General features: G+C 39.5%; 1 protein-coding gene across 4 annotated transcripts in view; it reads left to right on the top strand.

Annotated features, from left to right (window-relative positions):
* NCOA7 (nuclear receptor coactivator 7) overlaps positions 1-14,778 on the top strand; it is a 144,989-nt gene extending 130,211 nt beyond the window's left edge. For 3 of the 4 annotated variants that reach the window (XM_068551101.1, XM_068551102.1, XM_068551100.1), the window contains exons 12-16: positions 5,338-5,463; positions 7,128-7,280; positions 11,673-11,768; positions 12,208-12,281; positions 12,660-14,778. In XM_068551101.1, coding sequence (XP_068407202.1) covers positions 5,338-5,463; positions 7,128-7,280; positions 11,673-11,768; positions 12,208-12,281; positions 12,660-12,795 — 585 coding nt within the window. In that variant the 3' untranslated portion in view covers positions 12,796-14,778. Of the gene's footprint in view, positions 1-2,798; positions 4,077-5,337; positions 5,464-7,127; positions 7,281-11,672; positions 11,769-12,207; positions 12,282-12,659 lie in introns of those variants that run through there. The other variant, XM_068551103.1, reaches the window with a different exon arrangement.
* Positions 14,779-26,397: the final 11,619 nt, after the last annotated feature.

The following is a 26,397-nucleotide window of genomic DNA, read 5'->3' as shown; positions in this document are numbered from 1 at the left end:
TTTTCCCTCTTGTGAGAGAGACTGTAACCTTTTGGATGAGGTCAGCGGGAACGGTGGAACAGAAGGTACAGGAGATAAGGGAATAGGAGAGGGAATAAGCGGGAGGCTGCATCCCCGAGAATTGGCCGGGAATGTGGGGGTAGGGATAGAATTGGTCTTAGGTGGTCGGGCAGCAGAAAAGAATAGGATGTGTGCATATAGAATGTAGACTCAGTGGTGGTAAATTGTGGCATTGCTCATTTGATTATTTCTTTGCAGCAGAAGGAGGGAGCATCTCCTAGAAGTGAAGGAGGGAAGACTTAGAGGAATACGGAGAAGGTCTGAAGTAGCAGCTATAGAGACTAGGAAAAATGCCAACTGAAGAACTGCAGTAGGATGGCTGTCTGGTATTGAAAGCCCTGGTGGGGTCTGGCACCAGGCTGCAGTGAGGGCGGGTTTTCTCCAGCAATACTCCCAGTCTGGGTTTAGATTCATCAAGTGGGCAGTCAGATCTTCCCAGGCTGGAACTCTGTCAGACTGGGATGATTAAGGGTGATGAGGCCTGCCCCTTGGGTCTAGCTCCTTCTGGAATGCCAGGTCCTTTCATATGTGTGTTTGCCCTCACTCGTCCCTTTCTCATTCACTCCCTCCCAGCCCGAATGTGTACATGCACACACACAGCTTTCCATGTCAGACTCCTGTCATCCTTCAAGGTCCAGCTCAGTTGTCACTTCTGTGATGCTTTCAGGCAGAGTTACTCCTCCTGTCCTTCCACAGCCTATTGCTCATAGCTCTGTAGTGTATCGCTCAGCACTTTACTTGTTTGCATGTTTGTCTTCCCACAGTTCATAAGCTTCTTGTTTGAAACCATTGATTAAAAATATTTAAGCCTATTAGGCTCTCCCTCCCTTGGCTCTTCATATCAACTCTGTTATTTTCTGTCTCTGGCCAGTCTTTCTGAGTATACTTTGCTTGTCCCTTTTCTCATGGTGTTCCCTAGTTTATCCTTGGCTCTCTTTTCTTCTCGTCTATTACATCTTCCTTGGACGAGCTCATCGGCTTTCGAGGTTTCTGCTGCTGACTCCCACCTCTGTCTCCTCCACACACCTTTCTTCCAGGCTGCTGTTCTAGAGCACATAGACGCCCCACAGGCATGACTGGGTCTCCACGAGGCAGAGATGGTGTGACACTGGCATTCTGGCCAAGGCGTCAAAGAATATCAATTCCTGTCCTCCTCACCTAACCATCTGTGCCCAAGAGGCCCCCACCCCCATCAGACATGCGCACAGAGGAAGCATAGCTAGGAAATGTGTATTTTCTTAGTGAGGCTATGGTCTCTTACCCAATATGGAGGGCCAGAGAGAAGGTTTAAATTTCACTGGGGATTTAATCCTTTCCCGACTAGGCCTGAATATCTTGAACTGAAGCAGCCCTCTTTTAGGCCTATTCTGCATCTTTCCACTAATCCCAACCTTGAATCTCAGCTCTTGACAACTCCTGTGGGAGAAAAGGCCACACCTACCAGCACCAGGGGAAAAGGAGCTAAAGGGGCATGCAGAGAGAGAAAGGTCTCCTTCCGAATCTAGAGTAGAGTGGGCTTGAGTGAGCCACTCAGACTGAGCCACTGAGGAGAATGAGAGGGCAAATCCCTGTAGTGGAAGAGGAAGAAAAGAAGAAGGGATGGAGAAGGAGGAAGAAAAGAAGAAGGGATGGAGAAGGAGGAAGAAATGGGTTGGCTTGTTGCAAGCTCCTAGTGTACTTGTTAACACTTGGGACATGGAAAGAAAAGATAACTGGAGAGAGAGGTGACTGGACTGTTATCCCTATTTCTTGCCACATGGAAGAGAAAGTCCAAAAGTACAAGGAGGAGAAGAATGCTGTCCAAGCTCCCTCCCATGCAGGAGCAAATTCTGCTTACTAGCATTACCTTAAGGCCAGGCCACTGTGATAGAATTGCTTCTCTGTGGGTGGGGAAGAGGAACCTTCACTTCCCTGACAGGTGTCTGATCCTCAGCATGTCCAAAACGTCTCTTCATCTTTCCCCAAAACTTGCTTCTTCTCATGTATTCCCATCTTAATTAGTGGTGCCCCAAGCCAGAAGCCTAGATATCAACCCAGATTCTTCTCTTTCATCATCATATGTAGTCAGTCATCTTTAGTTAGAATTTGTTGATTCTGATCTTACGTAGGGTGGGGACCACTGCCCTAGTCAGCTGCCTGCACCCTTCACTTAAACTCTAGGGCACCTCCAGTCAACCCAGCCACTAGTCCATCCTCCACACCCAAGCTCTTTAAATAAGCTTTACTTCCTAATTTTATAAAAGTAACACCTGCTTTTATTATAGGAAATTTGGAAACTACAGAAAAGCACAATGCAGAACATTTAGAAAATAATATCTAACCACACTTATCGCTTTTGTACATTTTTTTGACTCATTTTTTTCTATTTTAGGGTGTTTTCCAGGGGGTAAGGGTGGGGAGAGTATTTTTGCAAAATGGGATAATGTTCTATGTATAGTTTGGTATCTGGCTTTTCTCACCTGACATCTTGTGAGAATTGTATCATATTAAAGATTTTGAAGCCTCATTTTAATGGTTACATAATATTTTAAACCTCAATCAGAATTTATTTAACAATTCCCCACTTTTAGGAATCGTGTTGGTTCAAGTTTTTCACAAGGATGAGATGATCTGTAACTCTGACCATTCCCCTAATTTCCTGGAAGTGATATTACTTAGTATAAGGGTACTGATTTTTTTTAAGGCTCCTAATCTTTTATATAATGACAATTTTCCAGAAATGTGAGGAATACCCTTCTTCTCATTGTGCTTCTGGCAACAGAAAGTACTATTTCTAATATCCCTTTCTTAAAACTTTCGCTAATTTGAAAAGCTGATAAATGATATATTGGAATTGTTTGTGCCACATGCCTGGCAACGCACCTGGCACTTGCCATCATATAGAAAGCACTCAGTAAATGTTAGCTGTCATGAAGTGTCAGGCACTGAAAAGAATGCTGTCTCACTGGCACAAAATCCAAGTGATTCTGCCCTAGATTGTGTCCAGGCTCTTGCATTGAGAATAAGTTCTGGCTGACCTGAGACTGGTCACCAATTATCTCCCAGAGCCTCATTAGAACTGACCCCCTGGATGAGCTATGTAGTGGCGCCAGATCTCCCAGGGGTACCGGAGACCAAGAGGCCATTTTCGATCTGGAAAACTCACAGGAAGATCCCTGAAAATTGATCCAGTGGTAATCTACATTTCTTTCCAACCCGCTGATATCTGATCTGGGCAGTAGAGGAGGACTCATCATGCTTATTAGTCATTAAGATTAATATTTTGAAAGGTTAAAAGGTAAATATTACTTTGCCAGCTCTTTAGAAAAACTGAATCTAAACTAACATTTTTCTCAGCCTCATATAAACCGGGTGTTCTTTCAGTTCTTTGAAGTTTCTCATACCTAACAAACATGACGGTATTGAAGTGAAACACCATTGTTCTAAGCATAATGAACCTACCTCTGGTAAAGGCTCCTTTTCATCTTTCCTTTGAGATTCAAACTGATGTCAGGGAACACACATAAACTTTTAAAATGAAGGTTTCGCTTTAGGATGCAGAAAAAAAAATCTGAAAAGGCAGGGCTAGAAAAGCTAGCTCAGCCAGCTGGAGGACAATTGGGAAGAAAAGTACAAGACGGAGAAGAAGAAAAAAAAAACCACAAAACACTGAGGTTTTGTTGTGCTGTTAGGAAACCACCGTTTCAAAGGTGAAAGTGTCTTCTTACAGCCTCACAGCTATGCCTAACAGGAAGTGTGTGTTTGCTCTAAATCCTAATTTGGGTGTGTTCCTGTAGAAAGATTGAACTCTCTCCTAAGGGAAACAGAAACTCAATCATGCAGGAAACTAGATACTGCATAAACAGTTGTAGCTCAGTGTGGCTGTAAGTAACAGTGGTGTGGAGGCAGATAAGAGAAAAAACCTGCACCTCTTTAGAGAGCAAGCAGGCAGTTCCCACTACTTCACGATGAGAAGGTTGCCCCTGGACATTCAGATTTTCTATTGTGCCAGACCGGACCAAGAGCCTTTTGTGAAGGTATGTTGGAGTCCTGAGGGCTCATGTGCCCGTGAATCCTCCAAGCTCTGCCGCTCAGATGCTTTGAAACTCTTTCTAATTAGAAAGGATCGTGCTGATATTTCAGCCAGAGCAGGTATTTTATTCACTTTGGAGAGAGAGATGGTGTAGTTTGCCTTTTCCCTTTGGAGTCAAAACTCCATACTGATTTTTTCATTCCACAGCCCCACTTTGTACCTGTGTTAGAGTTCCCCCAAAATATGTGCTTTATTTAATACATTTAAAATGCTGGATCTGTGATTCTTCAACAGTGTTTTCTTTAAGTAAATGCCCCTTGAGAAGATGGTAAAATTTAAGGGCTAATTTCCTTACCTGTAAATCCGGCTTAGATGACAGCATTTTGGAAATAAGTAGTCATTGTCTGACAACCTTCACTAAATGTAATGTAAATGTTTTTTCTCTATGATGCAAAAGTCATTAATATTTGTACTCAGGAATTTTGGTGAATTAGTCACCTTCTGTCTGTATCCTTCAATTTCAAAATAATTTAGTGATTTATCCAGACTTTCAGAGAGGCAAAAGAAAGAAGATTTTTAACCTGGTAGTTTATAAGTGTATTTATGATGAAATAATAAATGTTGTGTACAACATCATGTTTCTGTTCTCAGCTTTGAAGGAAAGATTATTTTGATGGTTTCTCAACTCTCCATAAAGAATCATACCTAATTGTAATTTAGGCTAAAGCTTCGTGTCTCTTTGTATTGTTGCTTTCCGTAGATATTATCATTCGCTATTTCTGTCAGGGTTGGTTGCTATGAACAGCCTTGAGAGAAAACATTAGGATTCCTGATTAAAGGACTATCCTTATCTTCCCAATTTCCCTATTTATAGAAGACTTGCTCATAGTATGATATCTGTTAGTCCCTTAACAATTCAAATTTAGATGCAGGCTAATGGAGAATAATTTAGGGCATTTCAAGGGTATAAGTCGCTTGTGGAGTTATACATAATTCTTACTTGATGACTGAGCAATAGTAAAACTGGAAAACTTGTGACTTTAATTTGTACATATTAAGTGCTGTAGCTATACTGTGTTAAATTCTCCATTTGCTCTGAAATTGACACTGCGATTAGCCATTTCCCCCAAAGTGCTGGCTCAACTTATGTCCTGCTGCTAAAACCCTACCTGTTACAGGCAATTGTGTACCTGAGGTCCTTTATAGCAGGTGAAGGAAAAGCAAAAATATCGTTTTTCTTGGTTTATTTGTCTTCTCCATTTCAGATCATCACCGTTGAGGAGGCAAAACGCAGGAAGAGCACGTGTAGCTACTACGAAGATGAGGATGAGGCAGCCCTGCCGATCCTGCAGCCCCGCAGTGCGCTTCTGGAGAACATGCACGTCGAGCAGGTGGGTTCTTCCTGGGGACTTAGGATGGGTGTCTCCCCAACCTTAGAACACATTTCCCACCCCTGACATTTGCTCTTCTCACTTGGGGTAAAGCATGAGCCAAGTTTTAAAGGAAGAACACCAGCAGCCTAACCAGGGCCCTTCTCTGCTTCTGAAAGGCAGCATCTCTGCCACCTTCTTGGGAGTGCGAGGACTTGGCCAGACACCTACATCCATTCCCCAAACCTGAACAAAAAGCCATTTCTTGTCTTCAAAACAATTTTTAAAGTGTCCTACTATAGTCCTAATGTATTTTTTTTTAATAAGAATCTGTATTAGAAGACTCCCCAGGTGATTCTTTTTTATTTTTAAATAAATTTATTTATTTATTTATTTTTGGCTGTGTTGGGCCTTCGTTTCTGTGCGAGGGCTTTCTACAGTTACGGCAAGCGGGGGCCACTCTTCATTGCGGTGCGCGGGCCTCTCACTGTCACAGCCTCTCCCACTGCGGAGCACAGGCTCCAGACGCGCAGGCTCAGTGGTCGTGGCTCACGGGCCTAGCCGCCCTGCGGCATGTGGGATCTTCTCAGACCAGGGCTCGAACCCGTGTTCCCTGCATTGGCAGGCAGATTCTTAACCACTGCGCTACCAGGGAAGCCCCGTCCTAATGTCTTTTAAAAGGATCCAAATTTATCCTAATGATTATCGCAAAGTTCCGATGGTTTCAATTTATTGAGCTCAGTAAAAGTCATATAGCAAGTACACTTTACTTGCTTTATGAAAACCACCTACCACTAGGAGTAATTTTCCTTTTTCTGTACTTTTTTTTTGTTTACTTTCTATTTTCTGAACATCTCTTACTTGAGTTTTTATGAAATACTATGTGCTTGTATTTGAACTTTAGTAAGGGACCTCTTGTACTGCCCCCATCAGTCAGCTTAGAAGCCTGAATTTCGGAGACCTTAAAGAATCATCAAGTTCAAGTCCCTCAGTTTACAAATGCCATCTGTGAAGGCCCAGGAAAGCTAAGCGACTTGACCAAGCAGTTACAGGGATGGAGTTCATGCTGATTCTAGGACTATGTCAAGCATTCTTGAGGACTTCAACATTTTATATAGCCTCCTTTGTGTGATTTTTGAAGAGATATGCATTATTGATATTTATGGCAGCCAAGTTTAAGTTAAATATTAATGTAAGTGAAAGATACAAGTGTAATGAGGACAGACTACATCTGATTACTAGCATAAAACACCCGTGTCTTCTTGTTCTCACTTTGGTGGGAATTTACAGCTGTCAGTAGCAGCTCTGAGCCTTTGAAGGTTTAGAAAGAACAATTCGAGAAACATGAACTGCTTGGTGAAAGTCAGGTTGAAGTGTAAACAAGAGAGCATGTGTCTAATTCATACCTCTTTATCAAGCTAGGTGCTATATCTTCAAATATATAGTGGCATAGTGACCCGTCAGGACCATCCCTGAGAGGGAATGCATGCTCTGGGGAGCATCCCTGCCAAGGGATGATTTTCCCTTCTTGGTTTATAGTGGTAAATATTTGCTAGAGTATAGGAGAGCAATATGGAAGTAGTGTAATTATCGAGTTTGAGCCACAGGCATCTGTTTTGTGCTACAAGTTCATGAGTGATTTGTAGGCAGACTGTGTATTTACATCTTCATCTTTGGATTCACAGCTGGCCCGACGCCTTCCAGCAAGGGTACAGGGGTATCCATGGAGACTCGTATACAGCACATTAGAGCATGGGACCAGCTTGAAAACTCTCTACCGGAAGTCAGCATCACTAGACAGTCCTGTCCTATTGGTCATCAAAGATATGGATAATCAGGTGAGGCTTGTTCCTCTTATAGAGGAAGATTTTTTTAATGAAGCTTTTCAAACCTACACAACAGTAGAGAGACTAATACAATGACCTCTCATCACTCAGATTCTACAGTTAGCAGGACTTTGCCACATACACTTCATTCTTTCCTTTGTGTGTTGGCTTTTCTTCCCTGAAGTATTTTGAAGTAAATCCCAATTATTATGTCATTTCACCTCTACATACTTCAGAATGCATCTCTAAAAAAGAAAATGGAGCGCATCTCCAAATAGTCACATTCTAAGGAATTGTTTTCCTGTACTCATCATAGAGTAGGAAGCTATAATGATATTCTGTAACCTAAAACTGGAGAAGCTGGAAGAAAAGTCAAATATAGATTTGGAGATAGTTGCAGAAAGAAGTTCCAGTGCCATACCAGAACTTCGTCCAGGTAGCTGAAGTAGTGCCCACCAACCTTGCCTGCATAGTTGCTGAGATGGAGAGCCAGTTAAGGCCATGGTGTGTTGTACCTGAAGGGCCCAGTTGTTATGAAACAGGAGAAAATGCTCTGGACCATTGCTTAGTGCACTTTCACCCACGTTGCTGTCGGTCTTGGAGGCACTGGTGAAATCTAGATATTACCCCCATCTCCCCTAGGCTAATAATTCTTCCCTCGGTCAGCCTGGAGTATGAGTGGAATCTGTCCAGGTTTCTTTCGTGTACCATCCAGGCAGACTTCTGCTTCACAAAAGGAAAGTATCTTTCAAGTCTGCTCTTTATTCATTTCAACTTGGTCTGTATTATAGCAAGAAGAAATTTCTTTACACTTTTAAGATGTAGGTGTCATTATTTTCTCTTCCTGGCATTTGGAAGCAGGGTTTACTTGACAACCATTTATTTATTCATCCATTCAGAAAATGTATAATGAGTGTCTGTTAGATGTGGGGCACTATTAAGCATTGGGGGGCTTGCTGAGAAGCCATATAATTGGGATCATTTTAGGGGAAACAGATTTTTGCTGTCATAATTTGTCTTGGGAAAAATTAGCAGAGAGAAGGGGGGTACTAAAGGCACTGTCTTTCTCAACTGTGATCTTTCCTGTAAGTAGGTTAAGAGTTGTGAGGAATAGTTTAGTTATTATCATTGTTAACTACTGTTATTTACTGATTGAGAACACTTTATTTAATCATAGTCCAAGCTGAATAGTAGGGAGAGTCAAGTTAAAAATTTAAATAATAATAACAAAGGTTTAAAATGGAATTACTTAGGGATTTAGTGAAATGTTTGCAAAGTTAGGTGCTACTTTTTAGATGAGATAGGGCTAGATGGTTTTAGACCACACACACGTACCTGCACCGTAAGTATAGATTAGTTCTATTAATTTACCAAAAGATGACTTGTTGGGGAATGTGTTGGCCTCACAGAGCAGGTTTTGATTATGCACAGTATTACTCAGCTTCCTATCAGCAGATATGTAAAGGAGGCCTGCCTATACCTGAAGATTACACTGTTTGTCTAGAGGTATAATCTTACTGGATCTGGTGCCCTGGAGGCATCTGTGTTATTTGAAGGCACCTGGACACCAACTCTGCTTTCCCCACCCCATCTACCCCTAAGGCAGGGATGCTGCTTTGCTGTGTTGGGAACATGATAGAACAACACCTGTAAATTTATCTGGAAATGAATTATATAAAATTCTAATATAAAAGCATTACACATGCAGAATGGCAGGCATGAGGAGTTCTACGGAATCAATCCCCAGTGAAACAACCATTACTGGTGGGAATTATAAAAACAACAATCACTTAAAGTCTCTGGAAATTGCCCTAAGGGCATACAGCAAGTGAAGAACCATTTATTTAAGAAAATCTAATGAAGCCCAGTAATAATAGTGAGATTCTGTGGCATTTTTGAAGGCACAGCCTGCTCCCTCCCCCAACCCCTGTTCAGACAGAAGCTTCCTTCTGGGCACGTGTGGACAAGATGAGGATCCCTCAGCCGCCAGCTCCCAGGCAAAGACTATGATATGCCTCCTCTAGGGGCAGGTCCCCAGCACGTCTTATCCCCTACCCAAGATCTCTGTTTCAGAGGCTAAATTTCAGGGCTCTCTTCCTATGACCAGCCCCTTCTCAGAGGACAGTTGCTCTACCTTCTGCGTGGCAGGCCGAGAATACAGGGGTCTCTACTGCCCTTGCTCCAGCACATAGGGCAGAAGTTCCATGTCAGGTGAGCGGAGCCAAGACCAGTGGCTACTGCCGCTGCCCAGCACCCTGCTCATAAAACAGCATTGTACCTTTGAGAAAAGCAGGCCACTGTCCAGCCCCCAGCTCCAGGGGAAGAGGCGGACCATAAAACATATAGCTCAGAAGCTCTCCCCAAAGGAACTGACGTTATTTAGAAGAACATGGGGAAGGTCAAGCCTAGGGGCACTCTAGAGAACAATGAAAATTTTGGTGGTAAACAACTAAGAGGAGGCTGATAGTTCCATGAAGGCAGCAAACTAAGCTGTAGACCATCTAGTTTACCAGAGAGAACCGGGGAAAGAGACAGCTAAGGAGAGCCTTCCTGGAGTCAGGATAAACTTCATAGACTGGCCACAGAAACTACCCCTGCAAAGGGGCCCAAATTTAATTGAATGAGATCGTGGAAAATAATAGAACGATCATCAGGTAATAGAGTCCGATCTATATTAACTTAATTCCAGTGAGATATAGAAATGTTACTCCTATATTGCTCTATTACATCTTTCCACTTTTTGTGGTAATTTTGTTATATTATGTTGATATATATTACAAACGCAACAATAAATTGTTACATAGTTGTTTGTATAATTTTTATCTACTAAGAAAGCTGAGAGAAGAAAGGAGAGCAATTATACATTTATAGGTTTTGTCATATTAACCTTCCTTTTACCACTTTGGGCTATCTTCATTCATTCCCCTGGATTCCTTTGTTCTGTTACTGTCAAACATGTTAAAATTTTCGATGGTATAGACCCAACAATACCATTATTCTACAATTTCTTCCTAAGTTAATTAATAGAAAGAAATAAAATGGACATTTTCTTACATAACCATAATGCTATATACCTAAAAAATTAACAGTAATTTCTTAGTATCATCATATCTCCAGTGCTTAAACAGATTTCCATGATTGCTAAGAAAATTTGTTACTGTTTATTCCCTTGTTCTTAACAGCTCTAGGGACAGGTTTTGGTATGAAGAACATGGGTTAGAAAGAGTTTCTAGACTTCTACTCTACCTAATTTTTAGTATTTCAAGGAGCTAGGAACTGAGTGTACTTGGTACAGAAGAGATTCCATGATGATGATAATCCAATTTAAATTAGTTTGAAAACTTATAAGGCATTTTTCAGGTAGACTCCATTTAAAGCATTGTTTCTTGGGACTTCCCTGGTGGTGCAGTGGTTAAGACTCCACGCTCCCAATGCCAGGGGCCCGGGTTCAATCCCTGGTCAGGGAACTAAATCCCACATGCATGCCGCAACTAAGAGTTCGCATGCCAAAACTAAGGAGCCAGCGAGCTGCAACTAAGGAGCCCGCATGCCGCAACTAAGACCCGGCACAAACAAATAAATAAATAAATGTTAAAAAAAAAAAACGCATTGTTTCTCAAGTGGGATTTGGAGAAGATATATCAGAATCACCTAGGGACATTTCCAGAATATATATTCTTGCCAGTCCTCACTCCTGCACACACTGGTCAGGATCTGAGCAGAGAACAGGAAGCTGAAGCAGTGGACATGCGTGTTCTGAAAACACTCCTCCTTCCAACCCCAATAAGAAATAATAGAAAAATCATTGATTCAGATACATCTAAACCACCTTTAAAGCCCACAGTATTATGGAATTGTTACTTTTTTCTTAAAAGCCATTTTGAACTAAGATATATTGGATCAGTCATGTTAAGGATGCAGTTTTAATAAGTATGTTGAAAACTCATTTTTACGAATCAAAGGAAAGAAAAATTTATTTTCTCCAGGGAAATCTCTGGCCACCATTTTACTTATAAAACACATCAGAGATAGGCCTTCATTCTCTCAACCACTCATTTCTGTGTGCAAGATGCATCTTGTTATTTAATGTTTCCAGTATGTCCTCTGTATTCACTAAAAGAAATTTGTCTCTATAGTGGACTTTGGAAGTCTTTTAAAACTGGAGCAATTGTTGGCCTTTGACAGATAAGTTCTCTAAGCCACTTGGGTTCTAATGAGAACTGGGGACATTTTATTTGTTTGATGGTGGTCTTTTTTATTCAGGAACTCTGATTTAGTAACGATCTTTGCTGAAAGAGATATAATGAGATCTCAGAATAGGATTGTGCTAAAATATTTCAGAAAGTCTTTTTTTTGGGAGGTTTCTGGTTGAAAGTAGATAAGGTTTCTGTTTTCTTTTGACAGGTTTTTGGAGCATACGCAACTCATCCTTTCAAGTTCAGTGATCACTATTATGGCACAGGCGAAACTTTTCTCTACACGTTTAGCCCTAACTTCAAGGTACCTAGATGAAAGAAATACCCAACTTCCTGGTGTCACAATGTCAGGAGCGTCGGTGGGGTTGGAGGTGGGGGGCTGTGGTTGGAGCAGCAGCTGTCCCATCCCGTAACCTCATCTGGCCTCACTCTAGCCTGGCCAGCACTTCATGACTGCAGCACAGAAACTGCTTTGATTCCCTCCCCAGGCCTTGGGAACTGCTCTTTTGCATGGTCTAAGGTCAGGGAGGGGTTGCAAGTCAGAGCCAACATGTGCCTGAGAGGTCTTTCCTACCTCATAACCCCTTTGGAGATCTCATCCTGGTGTGGGAGAGGTCTGGCAGTCAGCTTCCTCAGCCAATGGGTAGTGCCCTTGCACACACACAGGTACTATGCTGATACTCCCTCTTTGCGAATTCTCCAGATTGAAATGTCTGTTCTCTGTCTTGTGTTTCTGCCCTAAGGTCTTTAAGTGGAGTGGAGAAAACTCATACTTTATCAATGGAGACATAAGTTCTTTGGAACTTGGTGGTGGAGGGTAAGGTTGTTGTTATTATTAATTACCACCTGACCCGAGTGAGTCTGTTTTGACCCAGGTAACTGAAACTTCGGTGTCAGGGGATTTTAGCTAGCCCATGTGCTTCGATTATTTAGGACAGTGTGGTCTAACACATGACACTAAGAATTGAAGATAAAATGACTTACTTATGTCTCTCAATGAGGGACTACTGCCACCCGTCTTTTAGGAAAGATGGGTCATTTAACTGAAATAAAGGAAACGTACCTTTTGTTTTACAAGCAGTTTAGGGTTTTGTCTGTCTATAGCATAAAAGAAAGAAGTTGGGGCAAGGGAGGACAGAAAGTGTGCACATAAAATTGAAATGTTTTCACCATTTTGTTTTATTAACCTTTTCAGGGGACGATTTGGTTTATGGCTAGATGCTGATTTATACCATGGACGAAGCAACTCCTGCAGCACTTTTAATAATGATATTCTTTCCAAAAAGGAAGACTTCATAGTTCAAGATATCGAGGTATGGACATTTGAGTGAAATTCAGACTGCCTTAAAATACAACATTAAAAAGACTGGGTTCAATCAGGCCTGCGAAAGCTGGCTGGAAGACCAAGCCCCAGCCCAGACTGCCTCATCCCATCATAGTGCTTTCTTTCTGCCATCATCTCAGCGTGTGATCACATTGCAGAGAGATTCTGAAAGGTACATGTGGAAGGCAGACGATGAAGAAAGAAATCTGAAGTCCAGATTGTTGAAAGACTTTATACTCTCACTTCCTTCAGATCCATACAGTGAGGAATCAGAATATTTATAGATGTGAGTTGAATGCAATTTTTATTTTTGGTAACTGCGAAAAAGAAAATACTGTGGAAATATATACATTCCTTGTATATTTATCAATATAATTTTCATTACCAAAATGTACAGCATACTATTGTTTGCCATGGAAAAGTTTAGTCTCATTTAGAAAAATTCAAAGTGCGCAGCACTTAAAGGGAATATATGATTTTTAAAAACTGTTTTATTTATTATTTCTAGTATATTGTCTGAAATGTGTTGGCAGTTTTTTCTTTTAATATGTCACATCTTGAAATAAAGAAATGTACACATTTTGTGCTATGTTTTGGCAACAAACCCATTTGATTTATATAGTTTTATATTAAATTTTTTTTGCCCTGATTGTTTAGGGTGATATGTATATGTATGTGCTGCTTAATGTCCAAATATATATATGTATACACACATATATATACACACATAATTCTGAATTTTTTAAAAATACCAATGTTTATTGATTTGACTTTTGTAGGCCAGCTTTCCATTTAGTCATTCAAAAGGTACATTTTTAGTTATTTACTCTGAACATAATTGTGTAAAGAAGAATAAGCTATTTCTCTCAGTCATAAGTTGATATTTACAGAAATGTATACCTTTATGATCCTAGATTTAGAACAAACCCTGCTTTTGAAAAGAAAATGTTTTGCTTCTTATAAAATCACGTGTTAATAACAAAAATTGTATTTTTATTGGATTTTTTTGCATAATTTTCCCCAAGTTTTTGCATTAATGAACAGGCCTCTGTTTGAAATGAGACTGTTTTAATTTCTGTATATTTTATATCAAATGAAGAAAATGTCAAATTATCCCAATTGTCTTGATTTCTAGACTCTTTTGAGAAAAATCAATGCAAAGAAATGCATTCACACCAAAATTGGAATAAAAACTTGTTTTTTAATATCAACTCACTTTCACATCATAAAACACTCTTTTATTAAAGTTAATAATAAAGACTTGTTAAAATTTAACAAATATTATTGACTGTCAGACTTTTATGAAAGCCAAAGACTGCTAATGGAAAAAAATGTTAAATAATAGCCAAAGCTGAGAAAGTGGTCTGTCATAAGTTACATATCCCGTGATCTTTGAAGGAAAAATTAATAAAAAGTAGTGTTTATATACCTGCATTTTAAAGAAGTAAACAGTTCTTAGAATGTTGGCCTTAAGTTGGCAGAATATTTCCTTTAGCTTATTCTCTTATTTTAGACTATTTATAAAAGAGAACAAACGAATTGCCAAGTGGCCTCCTGTCAGATCAACAGTTACTTTACTCCACCCACATTCCATGCAAGTTTAAATGAACGCTATAAAATCTTAAGTCTATAGCCTGGGTGTACTTTCACCCAAGTTCTCCTATTGAGAACTCTTGATTAACAACTTATTGGCAGTTTAACCTTAATCTGCTTGTTAAATGATGTGTTGGTATGAGATACCAGGAATGTGTCATGATGATCACGTTTACCATTTATGCCATTTGCAACCATATGCTATTAACGAAATGGTCATTTTGCATATAGTTCACTCCTACCTAGTTTAGTCCATGATATTATACTTGTGAGAGCATATCCAGATGCTGTGTTCTCTATTTAAAACAGTATTGTCCAATCAGAAATGTGTGGCCCTTCATTTATGGATATTGAATATATGTAATGCAGTGCTAGCCCAATATTTTCAATAAAGGAATTTATGCATTCAGTGTGACTTTCTTTCCTGAGGATTCATTCAACAAGTATTTATTGCATGCTAGAGCTTTTACTTGCATGAGAGAATGATGAAATATCCAAGACTAAATAAATAAGGTCCAGTGCTCGTGTTTTTATTGCTGCCTTGGAAATTCCCTCTTTGTTCCCTGTAGCCACTCTCCTATTCTTTCATCAGTTCATGAAAACTGCTCCTGTTACAGTTACTAGAGAAAACTCTTGGCTCTGTCTGGCAGTTTCTCTGTTCTTAATCCTAGCTGTTCTTTGAATAGTGACTTTCTTTTTAACATCTCTCTCTTGACCTACTTCCTAACTTCCATGAGAGACACCTTACCCTCTGATTTTCTTTGACATCCTGTCTCCTAGCCCCTAAAGATGAAGACCTCAAACAGTGTTCATTCCTTGCCAATTCCTCAGTTCATGAGTCTACATCAAGAGATGTGGATGGGAGGGGGCAACCAAATGTCTCACCAGACTCTGTTGAAAATGATTTAGATACAACCCCATGCTACAAGCCACCAGGAACACCCTGAACTAGTGTGAGAAGTATTATTGGCCTTCATTTGATTTCCCTTTCCTTAAATCCTTTTGAAGTTTTAGAGGCATATGAAACAGGACTAATAAAAGAAGTACTTGCCTTTTGAGGAAGGCAATAAGAATCTCTTAAACCAGAAAGGGAAGCTGAGATTCATGTTCTTCTTAGGATGCCTAACCTATTTTTACCAATATAATCAGATAAAGGTACGGAGGTCAGAAACCACAGGAAGTTCCAGAAACTAAACACCTGTACTGGCCCTTTGTGCAAGTATTAAAGGTACCTTTGACTACTTCCTTCTGCCCAATCAGGTCACACACTCCTCATTCAGGGTAAGCCCTAACCTCAGAGCATCGCATCCTCCTACCTCCTTGCCTATGACCATTATCCATAGTGATCTGCCAACAAAAGGTATCTTAACTGAAAAAATGAGACTTTACAATTCACACCAAAATCTAAAATCCTACTGCCTCCACCCTTCTACTTCAGATCTCTAGTGGTTCAGAATAAAAACCAGACAGAGACTCCACAGTATGGTCAAGCAAGCATCCAAATGGTGTTTTTTGATAGAATATCTTTGGAGACCTATTTAGTTTCTAGATCAGTGCTGCTCAACAGAACATTCTACTCTGATAGAACTGTTCCATGAATGTGCGTTGTCCTTTACGGTCGCCACTAGCTTACCATACTGGTGTTGAACACTTGAAAAGTGACTTGGATGACTGAGGAGCTGAATTTTTTATTTTATTCACTTAACCTTATTAATTTTATTTAATCTTAAAGTATTTAAGTTTAGCCACATGTGGCCAATGGCTGCCATGTTGAACAGCACAACTTGAGATCAAGATTTGGCACAGCCAAATCGTTAGTCATCAGCAATGAACTCAGACTGTTACTCCCTCACCACAGAGAACCTTTAGTTCTCGGTACTTTGATTTGTCCCTGCCATTATGGATCCTTACAAAATGTGGTACCACCTAAAGTAACATTGTGTCTCACTGCTTAGGTCGTCAACTAATAAAGTGACCAGAGGGTTCAGTTCCCTCATCACACTGAAAACCTAGATCTCTATAGGATTACTGATCCTCATCTTCAATGAAAAATAATGAAAAACCTCTCCCAGTGCCCAGGCCTTGTCTCAAATAAACATTTCCTGCCTTGGCCATCAGTATGTGTTTTGTTGCCATACTGGACATTCTACTGCCATGGCAGTCCTATAGGAGCCATACCCCTCACCAGGCACCCATCACAATCACAATGAGCCACAGGAAGGAAAAACAATTCATTCCTTACACAGAATTGTGCAACCAGTTTCAGAATCATCAAGGAATAATGAACTGCCCAAAATGTCTCAAACAGTTCTAGTCAGTGACCAATCTTCCTTGTTAAGCTTGCCAGCTGGGATGCCCAATGGCCACATGCACACCCAGAGAACCTGACTGCCTGTGGAGAAAGTTTTCAATATCAGCCTGTTAGAATGAAGGGCAATCAAAAGGCATAAGAAAAGAAAGAGACGATTAGATAATCTTGGTGTCCTATTTCCCTATCAACAAAAGCCCATCATTTCATCAACCACTCCACTTCTAGGGTTACAAAAAGTAACCTTGATCTAGCTTAATATAACTCTGAGGTTACACTGAGGAATATGCTAAACAAGAAAACACCTACAAGAAACATTCACATTCAACAAACTTGGATGATAAGGCATGTCTTCTCATGTCTCTGCAGCTAAAAAATCCTCCTTACCTTGACATATTTTGAAAACATGGGAATTCAGCCAATCAATTCAGCCTTTAATCCCCACAGCAGTCCATGGTTTAACCACGATCTCTACAGGCTGGTGGATCAGCCACATTTTACCTAACAGCTGACTGAGATCAGCCCTTTCATCTTTGAAGATTCCAATTAACAGTTAAGAATATTTCTACAAAGATACACTGTGTTGAGGTACTGTGTTGACCTTGAGAGCTGTTAAAAGGCCCCATTATTACTCCATACCCAGCAAGGCCTAGTCTTGTTCTCTTACAGCATTTGTTTCCCTCTTAGATCCTCCAAAGGGTCAGAAAAGTGGGTAGGTTTGACCTGGGGTGTCCCAAGGAGAGGTGGGGGTTATATGACATATGTCCCTCTCAGCAGATCATACAACCAGATCACCCAGGTAGAACTCAAAGCTTCTAAAGACTTCGAAAGGCAACAAAACATGGATTAAGGCATGGATTCTCTAGAGCCAGACAGTCTGGGTTTGAATCTCAGCTCTAGAGCTTACTAGTTATGTGACCTTGGTTAAGTAGTTTAACCTCTATGTGCCTCATTTTCCTGATCTCCATTATGGGGATAATAATACCCACCCCATGATTGTATCATGATTAGAGCACTTAAAATAGTGTCTGACGTAAAGTAAGCACTGCTAAGGGTTAGATAAATAAATTAGTGAAGAAATACTTCCCTTGAATGGAGGAATCAACTAATGATGTGAGAGTTGCAAAGGAAAGTTCATCTTCTAAGATAGCAACTTAGTTATGAAAACTACTTTCAGACATATTCAATGGTTCCCATTTGCTATTTAGAATTTTTAAACTGAGGTTTTGTTTCTTTCTTTAATTATAAAAGTAATACGTGTTCATGGTAAAGTTTTCAAACAGTACAGAGGGAATTCAGTAAAAGACAAACATTTCCTCCCCTATATCCCCAGAGGTAACAACCACAAAAGTTCCTTGTGTTTCCTTCTAGGGCATTTCTACGCATATATCCTTATTTATATCTTCTTCATATAAACAGAAGCATACTATGCACACTGTTCTTTAGTTTGTCTTTCTGATTTAACAATATACTATGAACAGCATTTTTTATCGATATAGGTAGACTTACCTCATTATTCATTGCATGGATCTGTCATTGTTTAAACAGTTCTTCACTAATGGATTTTTTTTGGCTATTACAAATAATTCTTAGTGAACATCCTTGCATATAGAACTTTGTGCATTATGAATTTGTATATTTGTAAGATAACTTATAGCAGTGAGTCAGAGTATATGTACTTTTTATATTAAAAGATATTAATTACTCCTCCATAAAAGTTATACTAGTTTACACCAACTGTGTATGAGTATGCCAGTTAGTTACCTCACACTCTCACTAATACTGGTTATACTGATCTCTTTTTAATCTTTGCTGAATGTTATCTTAAGTTTCATATTCTAATCATGAATGATGTTGAACATCTTCCCACATGTATTGGCCAGATTTGTGTCTTTTTTCCTGAATATTTTGTCCGAGTCCTTTATCCATTTTTCTATTGAGTTATTCGTCATCTTACTGATTTGTAAGATTTCTTTTGTATATTCACAAAATTAGCCCTTTGTCATAAACATAGATGACAAAATATAGCAAATATTTCGCTCAGTTTATATTTTTGAAATACATGCATTTTTAATACATGAGAAGTTAATTACAATTTCTTTGTAGTCATATTCATCATTCATTCCTGATAAAATTTCTGGACCATAATTTTTTAGATCAAGTCAAGTTTATTCAGCATGATTTTCACTCTTTATTTAAACCTCTCCCAATAGAATGTATTAGCACATCCTCACTTTATCTAAAATGCATCCTCTTGTTTATTCTATGCTTAATTACACCATCCCCCATACTTCAGAACATTTAGAAGTAACCACCTCCAAGGTCAACTTCACTTTGCACTGGCCTGTAATCATCCCATTAACACATGTCAACATCTTCAGGAAAGGTCTTGGGACAAGATCTGAATATCCATCTAAAGTACCATCCTCCAGTGAGTTAGCTAGAGCTGAGCAAGATTGATGGACGACTTCTCAATCTCCAAACCCTGCAACAACGCCTTGCTGAGAAACAAATGATGTATTAACAATAATAATATGAAGAGGAGAATGAGGAAGACAGGTAACATTTATTTATCATGACTTTCACCCTCCTTTTTATATGAATTTATCATATTTGATCCTCAAATCGAATATAGTGTAATTATTATCTCTGTGTTAGAGATGAGTAAACTGATTCTTCAGGAGGTTAGGTAACTTGCCTGAAGTCACAGGGTTCATGAGGGTTAAAGCCAGGATATGTATAGTTATGACTGACCCCAGAGCTGAGCTCTTAACCACAACAGTATGCTGACCATTGTGTAGTCTCTACATCTCCACCACAAGGTTACCCACACTCTGCTTAACCACCTCAGGCACCAAGATCCATAGTTTTCCACTCTGGAAAGACAGCTCTTTAATGGCTGGGAGGTCCTCTGTGGCTAACGACATCTTATGCATCCCTATAGCCCCAGTGCTTGGCAGGGTGCATGGCACCTAGGAGGCATTTGATAAATGTTTGTCAAGTCTAACTTAGCAAAGTGCATAACTAAAGGAAATGAACCCCAGAGAATTTGAATTTGAATTTGCCCAGCATTGCACAGCTAAGCAGAAGAACCTGGGAATAAAACAAAGGTTCTGGATTCCTGGCTCTCCTCCCCTCCCTGCTATATAGTGCTTAGTCACAAGTTTACAAGCATTATTCTTAAGACTGTGAGGCAGGAAGAAATGATTCTTCCTCTAGCTGCTCAAGTTCTGTCCTTTGGGTCTTAGGGGTATTAAGTAAAGACTGAGGAAGACATTTCTGGGGGGTAGGGTGGTGGTGGTGGTGTGTGTGGATGCTTCCTGGGAAACGAATTCCTTCATTTTCAGATCTCTTGGTTACTGGCATTCTGAAAAGTGTAGACTGAAGGGAAGTTCCAGGCCTCAGGGCTAATTTAGGGCATTGAAAGTGAGTCACATTCTGTTTCCACATGTGAAATCTAGAAAATAGTTCAGAAGACCATTTTAGGAATATCAAACTATCCAGTGAGCTTGCACTTTTGTGATAAGGTTGAAAGAGTGCAAAGGCATATGATAAACTGGATTCTCCAGTTCTAACTCATTGTGTTGATTTTGGAAGAAAGATTAAATCAGGCAGAAAAATCAAGGACATTTTAGGTGGAGCATTTTTCATAAAATAATAATCTAGGCAAGTGTGTGGTACTGTGTAAGCATGAAGTAAATGTCAGCTAGATCCTGGAACCTCCACTTATCAGCAAGTTATCAATACTTAAACTCTCTGTGCCTCAGGTTCCTCATCTGTAAAATGAAAGCAATACTACCTTCCTCAAAGAGATGTTAGGAGAATTAAATGGATTAATAGATGTAAAATGTCATTATACTATTCAATATATACATTTACTTGTTAGAGATGTGCTTTTTTCTTTTCCCTTCAACATTGTTTCTAAGATTTTTTCATGTTGTTATTGCTGCTATATTTCATTTGTGTGTGGGTTTAATATTCTTCTGTGTGAATGTACCAATATAACACTATTTAATCCATTCTCCTGTCAGTGCACAGAGTTGCTTGCAGTTTTGTCTGGCTCTAACCATTTTCCTGAGGCCCATGAGAAAGAGCTTCACTGGGATGGAACAGCTGGTCCATGGAGTATGTGAATATTTGGCTTTACAAGATAACCCCTCAATGTTTCACAAAGTGATTGTACCATTTACATGCCTATTAGAATATTCTGTCCAACATCTGATATTGTTAGATTTCTTAGTTTTTGCCAATTTCAAGAATGTGCAATGTTATTTCATTGTAGTTTTAATTTGTATTTCCCTGACTATTAATGAGGATGAGCATCTGTTAATGTATTTCTTAGCCATTTATGTTTTCTCCTTTGTGAGATGTCTTATTCACATCTTATGCCTATTTCTAGTCTGTCTTCTGGGAAGCGGTCACACAAAATCCTTGTTGTTACTACCTTAAGAATAACAGACATTAGTCAGTCTGTTAATCCCATTTACCTTTGATAAGGAGGACAAATAGATAACATGATGGTATCAGAGGTCCTCAGGCCCTACAAGGGTATTTTCTCAAGCATCTCCCTTAAGTGGGCAATATCTAGGGAGAGAGGTGAAAAAATATTTGATTTGTGTTTTGCTTTGCAGATTTAGGCATGTATTGGCACTTATTAATTTGATTATGTGATTTTTTTTTTTTTAGAAGCAGCATCAAGCAGTTTATTTGTAATAATATTGGGTTGGCCAAAAAGTTCATTCGGGTTTTTCAAAACCCAAATGAACTTTTTGGCCAATCCAAATAGTAAATATTTATTGAGCGCTTATGCATCAGGTACTATCCTAAGCACTCTACATATCTTATCGCAATTAATCTTTACAATAACTTGTGACGGTCATGAGATAAGTACTCTATTATTATTTCCCAATTGAGGAAACGGAAGCCCTGAAAAATTAATGACTTACCTAAGGTGGAATCACTACTAAATGGTAGAAATCGAGGGAGTGTGACACCCCAGCCCATGTCTTTAACCAATTAGATAACCATAGGCGATAGCAAGTTAGTGGCAGTACAGCAAAAATAGAGGGAGGGCATGGTGGGTGCCCAGAAGCAATTCTGGGAAATGATGGGCTTTTGGGGTTTATGCTGTGTAGGGAAGGAAGTGAAGGTAGGAATGCAACAGAAAGCATTGAAGAAAGATCAAGAACAGAAATTACTAAGAAGTCAGGAAGTTGCTAGGACAGGTGCTTTCAGAGGTGTGAAGAGTCATTAAAGCTTAGGTTTTCAGGGCATCTGGGTAAATGTCAAGTTAGGATTTTGCCACAGGAATGAGTTGTGTTAAAGAGGAATGGAGGCAAAGGGCACTGGAATCCCTTTGTGTGATTGAGAAGCTATGAGTCACAGACGCTGAGGTTGTCTGAGATAACGTGGGAGTCTGGCAGCATTTGTGGGCCAGGTCCTGAAGCTCTCTGTGAATCTGGGGGAGTGACCAAGAAGCCGGTGCACGACGTGATTATGCTTCGTGCTATAGCGTGATACTCGAAAGGGCGCAGAGGGTGGGGAGCTGCATACAGGTGGGAATGGGATCCTCTGGACTGGCAGTTAGAAGCCAGAGAATGCCAGCACTGCTTCCAAAGCTCTCTCAGCATGCTGGAAGGTGGGGAGAAAAAGCAGTTTTTGTTTGTCAATGCTCAAGGGAAGTGATATCCTTGGGGGAATGCCAGGTTTCAGTTAAGGCAAGAAGGTGAAGGTATGGTTCTGTGAGGAAGTTGAGGATACAGATTAGGGTGCTTACAAAGAAACTGTGGCTTTTAAAGTGGAAAGAGATTCAAAGAGGTCAGAGATGGAAAAACGTTAGGGGAAAAAGAAGCATAAGACACTTTGGGTATCAGTTAAGAAAAATTTTAAAAAAATTTTAACAAGAAGAAGAATGAATGGTGAAGATGAGATTTATTGGCCTTGAGATTATGAAAAAATACAGGTGTGAATTTGACAAGAAAATTTACATTAACTTCAAGAGAATGGAGGTGGGCTGATTTACGTGGTAGCTGTTTTCTATTGATTTGAGGGAGAAAGGAAGTGCCTCTGGTCTGTTTCCACTAAAGGTCTGAATCCCTCTATCATCCACCAACTAAATGATCGTGAGTAGGCTGATTCATCTTCCTATGTCTCATTTTCTCCGTTTCTACAATAGGGGTAATAAAATCTACTTCTCTGATTTGTCATGAGAATCATATTAATTTACATATATGAAAGTGCCTTAGAAAATTGCAAAATGCCAGACAAAGGTAAGGGAGTACTATTATGGTGTTAGTCACATCAAACTTTGTTTATGCTGAATTCTTTATCAGAAATGCAAAGTCTAAGTGTAATCTTATTTCTGATAAAAGTAGAAATTATTTTCAATGCTTTGAAGACATGGCTCTCAGGAAAGTATTATGAAAAAAAGCAGAAGTGTCTGCATTATATTCTGTAGGCAAGTAAACAAAATAACTTACCAGGGAAACAGCAGGAATGGGAAAGTTGCTATAAGGAGAGGGGATTTTTTTTTTTCTTTTATCATTCTCTCCATTACAAATAATTTACACAGTTTCCACTTTAGAACAACAAATCAGGACTTCCCTTAAAGTCCTTCAGCAAAGCTCAAACAGTCACAAGTCGGGACTCTGGGCCACTTGCCAGTATTTGTTCAAAGAGAGCTCTAAATAAGGCAGTTTAATAATCGGAAACTGGAAATTTCCCTCCTTTCCCACACACAAGCACTCCTTCCTCCCCTTCTTTTGCCTGTTAGACATCTCACTCACTCCAACAGATGGAGGCCAAAATCATGCAGTACTTAGTACCAAGCAACAGCCACTCTAGCCTTAAGTATTTCCTTTTTATACTGTTTTTCTTAAGGAGAGGGAAATGTGTCCACACTTTTCTTTTACCTTCAGAATAATCTAAAATTCTTGAGACACTGGTGAAACAGCAAAAAGTTATTCCTATTTACTAAATATAAGCCAGAGAAGGTTTTTGTATTCGTGTTCAGGAAATTTCTATTTAGGATGTGGAAAAGGGGTGTTACTGTCGAGATGATACTTTATAAGATTAAGACAAACTCACCAACACACTTTCCATATCCTCACCGCAAAATGGGCTAAATACTGCACTGTATCAGACATATGGTTGTAGTAGCTCCACTGTCTGTCTCTCCCCACAACACCAAGAAATCTGCCTAAAAATGCTTCATGGCTTTTGACATCAGGGTTGAACAACTCAAAAATTTGTAGAATGAGATTATTTATGAAACAGAGAATGATTAAAGGAAATGAAGTTTATTTGGAATCCTGAATTTTAAAAATCTGTTAAAATGTTTTCCTTATGACAAAAGTACTATATTTTCATTGCTGAAGACGTAAAATATACAGGTAAACCAAAAAAAGGAAAAACATCAAGACATAATTTACCCATCCAGAGATCACAATGCAAATATATTTGGTATGTATTCTTTCAGGCATTTTTCTTACAAATTCATATGTATATTTAATAAACATGACTCATACTAGACATATCTGAACACATGTACACGTCAAAGTACCATGATTTAAGAGCACTGGTTCCCGTTAGACTGCTTGGGCTGGGGTCTCCGCTCTGTCACTGACTAATGGGATGATATTGGGCTGCATGAGATCGCCAAAGGAGTGAGTATAGCTAAAGAGAAGAGTATTATAAAAATTGTATATGTTAAATATGTACAGCTTTTTATGTGTGAGTGGGAAGGAGAGAGAGAAGGAGGGAGAGACAGAAAAACCTAGGACCAAAGCCCATTAGTGATGAGAGAGGTTTGGAAGAAGCGGAAGCAGCCAAGGAGACTGGAGAAGGAACAACCAATCAAGTAGGAGGAAAGCTGAAAGTGTGGTGTCCTGGAAAACAAGAGGAAAAAAAAGTTTTTTCAAGAGGAAGATAATAACCAACTTTTGCTGAAAAGATGAGCACTGAGAAGAGACAATTAGATTTGGTGACATGGAGGTCATTGGTCACCTTGACAGAATAGTTTGGACGGGATGATGGCAGTGAAAGCTTGATGGGAGACTGTGTGAGAGACGAGGGGGAGAGGGATTGGGAAGCGTACAGTCAACTTTTGGGGGGGAGTTTGGTTGCAAAGGAGAGCAGAGAAATGGATCAGTAAGCGATGAGGAAAGCACAGACAAATAAAGGCTTGTTTTAGTATGGTATGATGTTCAGAGTTGGCTCTTAATAAATGTTTGCTACTGATAACAGTAATGTGACTTACATTCATATTGTATGTTATTTTCAATATTGGTTATTTTTATTGAAGTGTAGTTAATTTACAAGGTGTTGGTTTCAAGTGTGCAACAGAGTGCTTCAGATATATATATATATATCTCTCTCTCAGGGAAAGATAAAAAACTTAGCCCATGTCTTCACAGATGGTAAGTTGTACAGCTGTCTAACTCCAGAGCCTGCTCTGAAGCAGGGGTGCTACTGGCCCATATGGTGACCTTTTGAAATTAGAAAAGAGCACTCCATTTCGCAAATAAAATTTAAAATTAGTTTATTGTCACACAACTCAAATTGCTGTTTCTCAGGGGAGCTATCCAGAACCCCACCTGGTAGCAGCTCCGTCTGTGCACACACAATGCCTATATTTTTGCCTGTTCCCACACCAGGACATATACTCCAGACAATTTTCAAATACTTTGTTTTGCTCCTCCCACTTCCATGGTAGGGAACTATATCAAGTCCAGGGTTTGGGAATGGGAAGCAAGTTTTTGAAAGTAACAGGTAAGTGAGCAAAGCAATCGCAGGTATCACCAGGGACATCGTCAGGACAGGTGCAACTCCCCCTATGTCCACAGCAGCACTATTCACAACAGCCAAGACATGGAAACAACCTAAATGTTCACTGACAGATGAATGAATAAAGAGGATATGGTACATATATACAATAGCATACTACTCAGCCATAAAAAATAATGAAATAATGACATTTGCAGCAACTAGAGATGATCATACTAAGTAATTCAGAAAGAGAAAGACAAATACTATATGATATCACTTATATGTGGAATCTAAAATATGACACAAAGAACTTATCTACAAAACAGGAACAGACTTACAGACATAAGAGAACAGACTTGCGGTTGCCAAGTGGGGGAGGGGTGGATTGGGAGTTCCGGATTAGCAGATGCAAACTATTACAAAGAGAATGGATAAACAAGGTCCTACTGTATAGCACAGGAAACTATATTCAATTTCCTGTGACAAACTACAATGGAAAAGAATATGAAAAAGAATGTACATACATGCATAACTGCGTCACTATGCTATGCAGCAGAAATTAACACAACATTGTAAATCAACTATACTTCAATAAAATAAATTTAAAAAAACAAAAATGCTTCATTTCAGGAAGGTTCATAGAAAGGGCTTTTTGACAAGTACAAGTTTCTGATAACTTTCATATCATACCGCTGAACTGGGTAAACCAGATGGCTCTATAAAACTATTAATTACATGGGATTGAGTAAACTGATGGATATGGCTATAATTTTTCGGTCTCGCCTGAGATATTACTGGCTTTTATTCTGTGTCCTCCTGATACAAGGAAACCCTTCCCCTCAAGCTAATAATGATTTATAGCAGTTTGGTAGAATTGAAACATTTATATTTTCTCTCTACCTGAACCCTCCAGAAATTGGAAACTCAGAGGGTCCCAGAAAC

Source organism: Eschrichtius robustus, chromosome 9, assembly GCF_028021215.1.
Source record: "Eschrichtius robustus isolate mEscRob2 chromosome 9, mEscRob2.pri, whole genome shotgun sequence".
Taxonomy (NCBI): Eukaryota; Metazoa; Chordata; class Mammalia; order Artiodactyla; family Eschrichtiidae; genus Eschrichtius; species Eschrichtius robustus.
This window is presented reverse-complemented; position numbering and strand designations above follow the sequence as displayed.